General features: G+C 35.6%; 1 protein-coding gene and 1 non-coding gene across 2 annotated transcripts in view; one reads left to right on the plus strand and one right to left on the minus strand.

Moving 5' to 3' along the window:
* The window catches only part of EFCAB13 (EF-hand calcium binding domain 13), a 117,477-nt gene that overhangs the window by 66,087 nt on the left and 37,681 nt on the right, over positions 1-13,709 (minus strand). The window contains 1 exon segment of the mRNA XM_068531738.1: positions 2,651-2,794. Coding sequence (XP_068387839.1) covers positions 2,651-2,794 — 144 coding nt within the window.
* LOC137755713 (U6 spliceosomal RNA) lies at positions 11,554-11,659 on the plus strand. The gene has a single exon (XR_011072096.1). It is a non-coding gene; the product is annotated as a U6 spliceosomal RNA (small nuclear RNA).

Here is a 13,709-nt window from a genome sequence, read left to right on the forward strand (position 1 = left end):
AGATACTGTATTTCCTTTTGAACACAAATACAACTGCCATCCTGTTCTAAAATTAAAACACCACATAAATATGTGGAAGTAGGAATAGAGGGCCAGCTATTATGGGCTTTGAACAATATCTGGAATTGTGAAGTAATACTTCAGTACACACTGAAACATAAGACTTCATGAATATGAGAAGATGAAGAAATCTTGCTCCCCATGACTGGGGGAGGTAGAATAACAGGTAAGAATTATTAATTCTTTCAACATGTTTCAGCAGCTAATATGTGCCACATGCACTGTGCTACATACTGAGGATATAATATTGAGCAAAAGTAGACATGATATCTGCTCTCCTGCTGCTTAGTCTTTTTTTTAAAATTTATTTTAATTTATTTTATTTATTTAATTTTGGCTGTGTTGGGTCTTCGTTTCTGTGCGAGGGCTTTCTCTAGTTGCGGCAAGTGGGGGCCACTCTTCATCGCGGTGCGCAGGCCTCTCACTGTCGTGGCCTCTCCCGTTGTGGAGCACAGACTCCAGATGCACAGGCTCAGTAGTTGTGGCTCACGGGCTTAGTTGCTCCGCGGCATGTGGGATCTTCCCAGACCAGGGCTCAAACCCGTGTCCCCTGCATTGGCAGGCAGATTCTTAACAACTGCGCCACCAGGGAAGCCCTGCTTAGTCTTAATTGAGATACAAACCTTAATCAAACCGTTAAAAATACAAATTGCTACTGTGATTAATGCTGTGAAAGTGTACAATATGAGAATATGACCTAGTCAGAGAGGTCAGGGAAACATCCCTAAAGAACAGAGTTTAGTTTAGATTTAAAGTATAAGTAGGAATAACTAGGAAGAGAGGAATGTTCCAGGAAAAGAAAAGAACATGTGTAATGGCTATGGCAGGAGGAGAATGGTATGTAGTTGAAACTCTAAGAAGGCACAGAGAGTAAGGGAGAATGTGGTCTGAGATAAAGCAGAAGATCTGAAGATAAAAGTTGAAGATCTGAAGATAAAGCTGAAGCAAAGGCCAGACTTTGCAAGGCCTTGTACATCAAAGAGTTCTTTATCCCAAGAGGTATTATTAGATTTTATGCACTGAGGGTAATGCGATCAGATGTTTGTTTTGAAAAGATCATTCTGGCTACAGTGTGAAGGGGGATAAGACTGTATATGGGTAGACTTGTTAGAATATGGGTAGACTTCCAATTGTCCTAAGTAAAGATTATGGTAATTTAGGTTAAGGTAGTAATGCTGGAAAACAGAAAGACTGAAGAGATATCTAGGAGTTTAAAATAATAGTAGTTCATAATGATTTCACGAGGAGAACAGAGATAACGCCCCTGTCAAGGATGATTCTTAGGTTTCTGCTTCACATTTCTTGAGCCTGTTCTAGGTGCCAAACAATGATAAATTTTTATATCTAAGTCCTACAATAATCCTATTAAATTATTATTATTTGTCTAATCTACCTCCCCAAATAAAGTGGGAGACCTGGAAGCCCAGACCAGAATTCCATAAGCCAAAAAGCAAGGCACTACAGCAGTTTCATATATGATTTCTGTTGCTCCTGGTACAGCATGTCCTAAAGGCTATTTAATAACATGGCTTGAGGTTAGTCTTTAAAATCCCTATTTATAGACATCTTCATGCTCCAGTACATATCTCTCCACTTATGTTTATCACCCCGAGCCCACCATAAAAATTACCTAGTAAAACTGCATGCAGCCTGGTTCTATCTCCAGACCACACTTCAGCAACCAAAGACTCACTATAAAGCCACCACTACCAAATGACAAAAACCAGTAGAAGCCCACTGGAAAGGATACCATGTCTGATTATTTTCCTGCCATATTTACACAAACTTCCCTCAGTCTAAAATCTTTCATCCTCCACCACCATCTGCAACGAACTAACTCCTACTGATCCTTCAAGATTTAGCTCAGACATCACCTCCTCTAATAATCTTTCCCTACTGCTTCAAGCATGCATTAGCAGCCTATATAAACTCTATAACAGTACTTGTTACATAATATTATAATTTTCAGTTTACTTGACTCTTTCTGCACCAGAATGTGAGCTCCTTCAGAACAATAAATATGTTTTATTCATCTGTGTATCACCTACCATAGTCACAGGCACAGTAGATATTAAATGACTATCTGACTCATTAAATAAATGGATAAATCAAGCAATCACTTTGGACATCCCTAGTCACATGTAAACATCAATACAAAACATCTGCTAAATATATTATACTGTTTAAAGAGAGTATAACTGAATAGCATAGGAAGATTTTGTAATCAAAGCTACAAAATGAAGCTGAAAATTCAAGAAATTTAGGTCTCCTAAGTTGCATAGCCCATGCTCTTGACACTACAGAAACTACCTCTCCACAGAGACAAGAAATGACTATTGGAAAAGAGAGATAAGGTTGAAAAGAAAAAATTCCATTTTTCTCTTATAATTTTACCAAACATACTAAAATATAACACATTTGAGAAATTTCTCACTTAATTTTTCTAGATTATCTTTTACCGTAGACACCAGTAAGCAGTGTCAATGGCATAAGGCAAGAATCAAGAAGGAAAAGAAGAAGAAGCAAAGGATGAATCGGAAAAATTGGTAGCCAAGAAAGATACATGTACATATCAATTCAAATAACTCACTGTCAATACTAGCATGCTTTATCACTTCCTGAAAAGTTTCAGGGATTACAAGGATAGCCATGCTATCCAAAACGTCACCCACTTCAGAAGTTGAAACTCGACCACCTTTTATCCTACAGAAAATCTTCAAGGCTTTCTGAAATGCTGCAAAAATACAACAAACAAGGAAATTATTGTACCATGAGAATCAATAGATTTTCTTGGAGGAGCTGATTTTGACCAGGGAAAAATAAATTTAGGGTTTTCTAAAAATTTCCCTGCAAGTAGGCATTTGCCCAATTCTGGCCATATTCCTAGTATAAAATCTAGCTTTTGCTATTATACTACTAAAATAATATTAATAATAATAGCTGGTTTTTATTGAATGCTGTTTATGCGCCAGGCACTGTGCTAAAAGTTATGGGCTATATAATTCCATTATCACAATTGGCCTACAAAATAAAAATGATCATTATCCCTACATTACAGATAAGAAAGCTAAGGCTTAGAAGGTCCGCTTTTAAATTGTTTTTAATTGAAGTGTATTTGATTTACAATGTTGTGGCAATCTCTGCTGTACGGCAAAGTGACTCAGTTATACACATAGAGACATTCTTTTTATTTATATTCTTTTCCATTATGGTTTATCCCAGGATATTGGATATAGTTCCCTGTGCTATACAGTAGGACCTTGCTGTTTATCCATTCTAAATGTAACAGTTTGCAACTACCAACCCCAAACTCACAGTCCAACCCTCTCCCTCCCCTGCTCCACCTTGGCAACCACAAGTCTGATCTCTATGTCTGTGTGTCTGTTTTTGTTTTGTAGATAGGTTCATTTGTGCCATATTTTAGTCCACATATAAGTGATATCATATGGTATTGGTCTTTCTCTTTCTGACTTACTTCACTTAGCATGATCATCTCTAGTTGCATCCATGTTGCTGCAAATGGCATTATTTTGTTCTTTTTTATGGCTAAGTAGTATTCCATTGTATATATGTACCACATCTTCTTTATCCATTCACCTGTCGATGGACATTTGTTTCCATGTTTTGGCTATTGTGAATAGTGCTGCTATGAACAACGGAGTGCATGTATCTTTTTGAATTAGTTTTATCTGGGTATATGCCCAGGAGTGGGATTGCTGGATCATATGGTAATTCTATTTTTAGTTTTCTGGGAACCTCCATACTGTTTTCCATAGTGGCTGCACCAACTTACATTCCCACCAACAGTATAGGAGGGTTCCCTTTTCTCCACACCCTCTCCGGCATTTGTTATTTATAGATTTTTTAACGATGGCCATTCTGGTTGGTGTGAGGTGGTATCTCATTGTAGTTTTTATTTGCATTTCTCTAATAAGTAGTGATGTTGAGCATCTTTTCATGTGCCTACTGGCCAACTGTATGTCTTCTTTGGAGAAATGTCTATTAAGGTCTTCTGCCCATTCCTTGACTGGGTTGTTTGCCCTCTTGTTGTTAAGTTGTATGAGCTGTCTGTATATTTTGGAGACTAAGCCCCTGTCAGTCACATTACTTGCAAATATTTTCTCCCATTCCATAGGTTGTCTTTTGGGTTTTTTCTTTTTTAATCATTTCCTTTACTGTGCAAAAGCCTGTAAGTTTGATTAGATACCATTTGTTCATTTTGTTTTTATTTCTATTGCCATGTGAGACTGACCGAAGAAAACATTGGTATGATTTATGTCAGAGAATGTTTTGCCTATGTTCTCTTCTAGTTTTATGGTGTCATGTCTTATGTTTAAGTCTTTAAGCCATTTTGAGTTTATTTTTGTGCATGGTGTGAGGGTGTGTTCTAACTTCATTGATTTACATGCAGCTGTCCAACTTTCCCAGCACCACTTGCTGAAGAGACTATCTTTTTCCCATTTTATATTCTTGCCTCCTTTGTCAAAGATTAATTGACCGTAGGTGTGTGGATTTATTTCTGGGCTCTCTATTCTGTTCCATTGACCCAGGTGTCCGTTTTTGTAACAATACCACACTGTTTTGATTACTGTAGCTTTGGAGTATTGTCTGAAGTCTGGGAGAGTTATGCCTCCTGCTTTTTTTCCCCCCCTCAGGATTGCTTTGGCAATTCTGGGTCTTTTGTAGTAACATATACATTTTTGGATTATTTGTTCTAGTTCTGTGAAAAAGGTCATGGGTAATTTGATAAGGATAGCATTAAATCTGTAGATTGCTTTGGGTAGTACTGCCATTTTAACAATGTTAATTCTTCCAACCCAAGAGCATGGGATAGCTTTCCATTTCTTTGAATCCTCTTTAATTTCCTTTATTAATGTTTTATGGTTCTCAGCATATAAGTCTTTCACCTCCTTGGTCAGGTTATTCATAGGTATTTTTTTTTTTTTGGTGCAATTTTAAAAGGTACTGTTTTTTTACATTCCCCTTCTGACATTTCATTGTTAGCGTAAAGAAATGCAACTGATTTCTGAATGCTAATCTTGTATCCTACTACTTTGCTGAATTCGTTTATTAGATCTAGTAGTTTTTGTGTGGAGTCAATAGGGTTTTCTATATATAGTATCATGTTATTTGCATATGGTGACAATTTTACCTCTTCCCTTCCAATTTGGATGCCTTTTATTTCTTTTTCTTGCCTGACTGCTGTGGCTAGGACTTCTAATACTATGTTGAATAGAACTGGTGAGAGTGGGCATTCTTGTCTTGTTCCAGATTTTAGGAGGAAGGGTTTCAGCTTTTCACCACTGAGTATTATATTGGCTGTAGGTCTGTCATAAATAGCTTTTATTATGTTGAGGTATGTTCCCTGGATACCCATTTTGGTAAGAGTTTTTATCATGAGTGGATGTTGAATTCTGTCAAATGCTTTTTCTGCATCTACTGAGATGATCATGTGATTTTTGACTTTTATTTTGTTAATGTGTTTTATTACCTTGATTGATTTGCATACATTGAACCAGCCTCAGGAACTTGGGATGAATCCCACTTGGTTGTAGTATGATCTTTTTTATGTGTTGTTGTTTTTGTTTTCCTAATATTTTATTGAGAATTTTTGCATCTGTATTCATCAAATATATTGGCCTGTAATTTTCTTTTTTGGTGGTATCTTTGGTTTTGGTATCAGGGTGATTGTGGTTTCATAGAATGTCTTTGGGAGTGTTCCCTCCTCTTCAATCTTTTGGAAGAGTTTGAGAAGAATCATATAATTTCTTCTTTGTATGTTTGGTAGAACTCGCCTGTGAAGCCATCTGATCCTGGACTTTTGTTTGTAAGGAGTTTTTTTAAAATCACAGATTCTATTTCACTTCCAGTGATCGGTCTGTTCAAGTTATCTATTAGAAAGTCCCTTTTGATTACACAGATAGCAAATAGAAAAGCCAGAATTCTAATCTATTCCAGAATGTTTGCTCTTAATCATTATACTATGCTCACCTCTTAGTTAAAACTTTTAGCTATAACAATTTCTTACCACTTGTATAATCTACAATAGCAGGGAAGCTTAATCCAAAATTGGGGGCAGTTATTAATTACTTTAAAATGTAATTTAGGAAAGATACTGTAAAAGAAAGAAGAATGGTGTAGATACAAAATTTCTCTTCAGATTTTTAATATACTACAAAGAATCTGGCAATGATTTAACCACTATTAAAAGGTTTCCTATTTATCCATATAAACTTCATGTTTATGCTAACAGTCCTTTATATCATAAGTGAACTGGGAAGAACATGGTTAAAAGAAAACATTCATAATAATGAAGATAATTCCCCCCCAAAAGAAGTCTTCCTTAAAACCTAAAGATATCTGTGTCCAAATGCTACATTTAAGTGTTCCTCAGACCACTGTATCCCTAATTTACTTTGATAAGGAAACACAATTCAAATAATTAATTTCAGAGTGCAAATCACTTGGTAGTCAGGCTAGATTTTCCTGGAATTCAGGATATAGTAAACATAATGATCCACAAGTCCTTAGATAAGCACAACCAAGGGGAAGAACTGGGCACTATTTATTCATTCAACTAGTAGTTATTAATCAAGTGAGCAAAAGTTGCAGAGGAAAGACCTCTGAGAATCCTTTCCTCTACAAAACAATGAGAACACTGGCAAAAATCGTCAAAATCAACTTTCTTCAAAACTCTGGAAATCAACCAAAGGCTTACAAGGAATGTTTTTTCAAGAAAAATGGCTTAAGAACACTAAGCTTTGTGGCCTCTTAACTTGCCATATTCCCACCTCCCCATCAGGAGCTTCCAGGAGCCCTGAAAAACCAAGAGCCTAAAATCACAAAGAAAACCAGCAGCCTGAAATCCAGTGGAGAAGAATGAGGTTGGAACTTCTTCAAAGCCCCATTCCCTGAGAACTGTTATTATTAGACCTGTCTGGTGGTTCCCTGGAAGACCCTACTTGCAAAGCTGTTCTTATATAACATGACTCAAAGCTTGCCCAGTGCAAACAGCCTTTTCCCTGGGAGAATTCATTAAAAACAATCAGAGACAATTGTTTAACATTACAACTGCCAGAAGTGGTAGATAACAGAGCAAACAGTAGGCTAACAAAAAGATTAAAAGGAAAATCTGGGAAATGAAATTTTCATAGGGGGCTTTGAAAATCTCCAACATATTCTTGGGAATCTAGATAGTCACACACAAGGGCAAGGATGTAAAGATGCTCAGGAAATACTTGAGAAGGTCCTATACCCTCACCACTGTCTTACCTTAAGGATACACATAAGAAGGAAGTGAAGACTAAGGCAGAGTTGAAAAAACTATCTGGCTAGGTGTTGAAGTCATGTCCCAATGCACACACTGTTTCTCCTCTGCTTAATAATTTGTAACTCATTTTGCCTTACAAAGGTATGATAAAGACACATGCACACATATAAATATAAAATATAACATCAAATAAATATATATAATATAAAAATATAAGAAAAGTTACAATCACTGTGGAATTGTTTACAATAGTAAGACAATTAAAACGAATTAAATATTCAACAATATGGGATTAAATAAATTATAGTATATCTACATTTTTCAGATACCATGTAGCTATTAAAAAGTAAAAGGCTGGGGACTTCCCTGGTGGTGCAGTGGTTAAGAATCCACCTGCAAATGCAGGGGACATGGGTTCGATCCCTGGTCCAGGAAGATCCCACATGCCGTGGAGCAACTAAGCCCGTGCACCACAGCTACTGAGCCTGCGCTCTAGAGCCCGCAAGCCACAACTACTGAGACTGCATGCCGCAACTACTGAAACCCGTGCACCTAGAGCCCGTGCTCCGCGACAAGAGAAGCCACCACAATGAAAAGCCCACGCACCGCAACGAAGAGTAGCCCTCACTCACTGCAACTAGAGAAAGCCCACGCACAGCAACGAAGACCCAACAGAGCCAAAAATTAATTAATTAATTAATTAATTTTTTAAAAAAAGTAAAAGGCTGACCTGTATCTACTGACATAGAACTTTCCAAGACGTATTACTTAGTTTAAAAAAAATACTAAAAAATAATGTATATAGTATGATCCTTTTCTCTTGAAGTATAAGATATTTCTATTTTTTCCATTTTTGGAGGGTCTCTTGATTCCTAACTGTATGCTTGGTCTTTTTACTAGCCTCTGTGAGATATAGGTCCTCTGCCTAAAAATCAATAACTTATTTCATCTTATGAAACATATATATATTCACAATTGCATATAAAAATGATTCTAAGGTCAACATTAAACTATAAAAATCTAGGAGGAATTAAAGAGTGTCTTCCACATCTTTATACACTTAAATATTGCTTGGATATTTTATAAAAATAACATATTCAAGAATTATGTGTATTGCTTTAAAAGGAAAAATAAAGAAACCTGGGACTTCCTGATTGGTCTCAGAACACATGGCCATGAACAGAAATAAGGTCAAAATAGGAAACCAGGAGTTGAAAAACCAAGGAATGGAAGAGAGAAAATAAGCTGGTTCAACAAGTAGGCAGTACTTAGGAGTCCAAGCAAACATATAAATCTATAGTCAGGAAAAAGCTGTAAGTCAAAAACCAAGTAGATAAAGGAGAATCCCAGTGTCACAGGAGTTAATAAAAATGCCAAGTAGGAAGTAAGGAGTTAAAAAAGGAAAAGCAAACCAAGCATCATATCTATATTGTTCATTGCTGCATATGGTAGGCATTTAATAACATTTATTACATTAATGAATAAGTAAACATTAAAGAGTTTTTCTTGCCTCTTGTTTGCTTATTCAGGAATATTGACTATCACATTCATATATCCTTGATTCTAAGAAAATATAGTCTGGTTGACAATAAATATATATAATCCCAAGGACTGAACATAGGAACTTGATCTTGCCTAATGGAAAAACCAACGAACTGCTAAAATTAGATCATGAACACTAGAGATCTCGGATTTTTGGAAGCACTATTTCTATCTTTAACATGAATAGTCCCTCCAACCACTTTCTTTACAATTTATATGTAGTGTAAACTAAAAGTTACTAGGAGACCCTTCAGCATCTGAAATTTTTAGGGAGAAATTCAAGCAGACTCTAGACAGTGAAAAAAGTACTGTTAAGGGTAGAGAAGAAAACAGATGTGAGTTTTCAACAGAGGAAAAAAAAACATGAACAAAGGCATGGAAGTAAGAATGAAATTGGCATATATGGAGATTTATGATTCACTGGAGCATGGGGTTCTTGCCTGGGAAAGATGTATGGAGAAAGGAGGAGCAGCAAGCAAAATTATAAAGAAGTGAGGACATCAAGCATAAGAGTTTGGACTAAGAAGAGCAGCTAAATTTTTGAGATAATGACATGACAAAAACTTTGTTTTAAGAAAATTGGTCTATCAATTGTGTAAAGGAAAAAGTGGAGATTGAGGATAGAAAATTAGGACAGGACTTCCTTGGTGGCACAGTGGTTAAGAATCCGCCTGCCAATGCAGGGGACATGGGTTCAAGCCCTGGTCCGGGAAGATCCCACATGCTGCGGAGCAACTAAGCCCGTGTGCCACAACTACTGAGCCTGCACTCTAGAGACTGTGAACCACAAATACTGAGCCTGCGTGTCACAACTACTGAAGCCCGCGCACCTACAGCCCATGCTCCACAACAAGAGAAGCCATCGCAAGAAGCCTGCACACCACAACGAAGAGTAGCCCCTGCTTACTACGACTAGAGCAAGCTTGCATGCAGCAATGAAGACCCAACACAGCCATAAATAAATAAATAAATAAATAAATAAATAAATAAATAAATAAATTCATTTAAAAAGAAACAAAAGAAAATTAGGATAACATGGCAGTGATCCAGGTTTTTTAGTGCTTTTTATAGAATAACTCATGTCTAATTTTTCTCAACCTAGACTACTGGGGCAAAAAGGAGTTAAGAGATTCTGAAAAAGAGTAAATTCATATAACCACCCCACCCTAAAATCAGTTACTATCAAAATCATTCTCTTCTATAATTTTGAAGAAACATCTTTTTACCTGGATCCTGAGAGACCAAATAACAAACTTCATTCACAGCCTTAAGGTAATCTGAAAAATCCATCATTCCATTAACTATAAGAATGATTGAGAAACAGAAAGAAAAAAACTGCATTAGCAAACTTATCAGCAAACTCACTAAGAATATAAAAGGGCAAACTAAAAATGTAACTAGAATTAACTGATATTAGAATACTATAGTCTATACTACAAAAGCAGTCAAGGTTAACATTAAATATAGAATGTAAAAAGAAAACTTACCAGAAAATATTTACATATCATAATTATGTAGTAAATAGTGCTGCAGCAATAATAAGAATGATATATAGACTAGAACTGGAGATATTACACTTCTGTTTGCTCAAGGCTCTAATTTTTATATTTGTAATTAGGTGTAAAAAATACATGCAACATGCCAATTTTACATACACAGTGGTTTTATCTTAAAAGGATAGGACTGATTTCATCATGTTCTAGAAAACTCCTCTATACCTGTGGTTTGGGGGTAGATTATGGATCTTGTTGAGATTCTAATGAAAGCTTTGCCTAACACCATTCCACCTTTCTCTCTCTGTGCCTTTCCCTCTCTCTCTCTCATCACACACACACACACACAATGCATTAAAACAAATGTACACAATATTGCACAATATTAAAGTAATCCTTACCCCAAAAAAAGTCTCATTTTTCATGCAAAAAGTAATGGCTATTTCTTAAAAGAATAATATCTGAATTGTACAAATGAAAATTTCAGTAAGAATTTTCGTCTGGCTTGAATGAGAAGTTGAAATTATGTAGTGGGTTTTTGAATGATATTGCACAGGTCATCTCTGATAGCAACTAGAGCTGAAAATCCAGACTTACAAATTGTGCCAAACCACAGAATCAGGGTTCTTAAATCTCATTTTCTAGACAAGCATAGATCTGTGTTAAGGAACTTCTGAATTTTTCAAAATTCTTCAAGTTAAATATCTATGAAGTTATTTTCCTCTGTCTTTAAGTAAATGAGGCCAACTTTGAAAGGATTTACATCAATGTTATCTATGTCCAGAAGAAAATTATTATAAATCCACATTTCAATTTAATGTCATCTGAGCAAAGTAACCTTTAGAACACTTCAGTGCTTCCAGTGGTCTGCAGGCTTCTACCTGCAGAGAAGTTGACAAGGCTTGGTTGTTCTCATTTCCAAACAACAGAAGCACTTTCTCCAATTTTGGAAAATTCATTAAGTTGTCTGCCTCAAAAATTCTTTTTCAGTGTAACAACTTGAAAGTGGTTTCTCCTTTCCTTCAAAAACAATAAAATGTCTGCACAAATTTCAGTCAACTACTTTGACTTGTTTTCTGACTTCTATGTGACACTAGGTTAAGCAAAACTTTAGATAAAACATCAAGAGTACAATCCACGAATAAAAAAAAATTGTAGACTAGATTTCATCAAAAGTATGAACTTATGGCTCACTTTGGCAGCACATATACTAAAAATTGGAACGTTACAGAGAAGATTAGCATGGCCCCTGCGCAAGGATGACACGCAAATTTGTGAAACATTCCATATTAAAAAAAAAAGTATGGACTTATGCTCTTCAAAAAACATTTTTAAAAGAATGAAAAGACAAGCCATACACTAGAAGAAAATATGTGCTAATCACATGTCCAATAAAGGACTTGTATTCAGAATATATAAAGAACTTTCAAAATGCAATAATAAGGACACAAAAAAATTTTCAATGGGAAGGAGATAAGCAGATAGCAAATAAGCACATGAAAATGTTTAGCATCATTTGATCATTCAGGAAATGCAAATTAAAATCACAGTGTGAGATAATACCATACATCTGTTAGAATGACTACAATTTTTAAAGGCTGACCAATTTCAGGATTGGCAAGAATGAGGAGCAACTGGAACTCTCATATATTGCTTATGGCAATGTAAAATGTTTCAACCGCTAGTGGGAACCTGCTGTAAAGCACAGGAAGCTCAGCTCAGTGCTCTGTGATGAGCTAGATGGGTGGGATGGGGGAGGGGGTGGGAGGGAGGTCCAAGAGGGAGGGGATATATGTATACATATAGCTGATTCACTTCATTGTACAGCAGAAACTAACACAGCATTGTAAAGCAATTATACTACAATAAAAAAATAAATAAATAAAAAATGGTTCAACCACTTTGCAAACACAGTTTAATAGTTTCTTATATATGACCCAATTATCTACCACTGGGTATTTACCCAAGACAAATGAAAGCATATGACCACACAGAGACATACAAATGAATCTTATGCCAGCTTTACCTGTAATAGCCAAAAACTGGAAACTATCCAAATGTCCATCAATTAGTGAATGGATAAACAAATTATGGCACAGTCATATAATGGAATACTATTCAGCAATAAAAAGAAATTAACTTTTGATATACACAAAAGCATGGGTGAATCTCAATATAATTAGCTGAGTGAAAGAAAGCAGACCAAAAAAAAAAAAAAAAGAGTACTTACTGCATGATCCCATTTATATAAAATTCTATACAATTCAAACTAATCTATGTGACAGAGTAGATTAGTGTTTGCTTGGGAGTGGTGAGGGGCATTGTGGAGAGGGAGTAGGACTTACAAAGGGGTATGAGAGGTATTGAGGCTTCACAAGTTTATACATATGTCAAAATTTATCAAATTGTACACTTTAAATCTGTGCAGCTTATTGTTATGTCAATTTTACCTCAATAATGTTATAAAATATGCAAATAATTTTAAAATCCATTGGTACAGCCATTATAGAAAACGGTATAGAGGTTCCTCAAAAAATTAAAAATAGAATTATGGTATCATCCAGCAATTCCACTTCTGGGTATATATCCAAAGGAAATAAAAGCATGATCTTAAAGAGATATCTGCACTATCATGTTCATTGCAGAATTATTCACAACAGCCAAGATATGGAAAGAACCTAAGTGCCTGTTGATGGATAAATGAATAAAGAAAATGTGATAAAATACATACACACACACACACACACACACAAACATACATATACAATGGAATATTATTCAGTCATTAAAAAAAGGGAAATTCTGCCATTTGCAACAACATGGATGAATCTGGAGGACAATACGCTAACTGAAATAAGCCAGACACAGAAAGAAATATACTGTATGATCTCACTTATATGTAGAATGTAAAAAACTTAAACTGATAAAATCAGAGAGTAGAATGATGGTTGCCAGGGTCTAGGGGTTGGTGGAAATGGGGAGACATTGGTCAAAGCATACAGACTTTAGATATCAGATGAACAAGTTCTAGGAATCTAATGTACAACATGGTGATTATAATTAATAATAATGTGCTGTATACTTGAAATTTGCTAAGAAAGTGAATCTTAAGTGTTCTCACCACAAAAAAGAAGGGGGGAAGATATGAGGTGATGTATGTGTTATTTAGCTTGATTGTGGTAATCAGTTCACAATGCATACATATATCAGATCATGTTGTAACCTTAAATATATAGTTTCTATTTGTCAATTATATCTCAATAAAGCTAGAAAAAAGAGCATTTAACATAAACCATTTTCCTATGGATATGTGCATATTCTTTGACCCAGCTTTTTCATTTCTA

The sequence above is a fragment of the Eschrichtius robustus genome, chromosome 20 (assembly GCF_028021215.1).
Source record: "Eschrichtius robustus isolate mEscRob2 chromosome 20, mEscRob2.pri, whole genome shotgun sequence".
Classification (NCBI taxonomy): Eukaryota; Metazoa; Chordata; class Mammalia; order Artiodactyla; family Eschrichtiidae; genus Eschrichtius; species Eschrichtius robustus.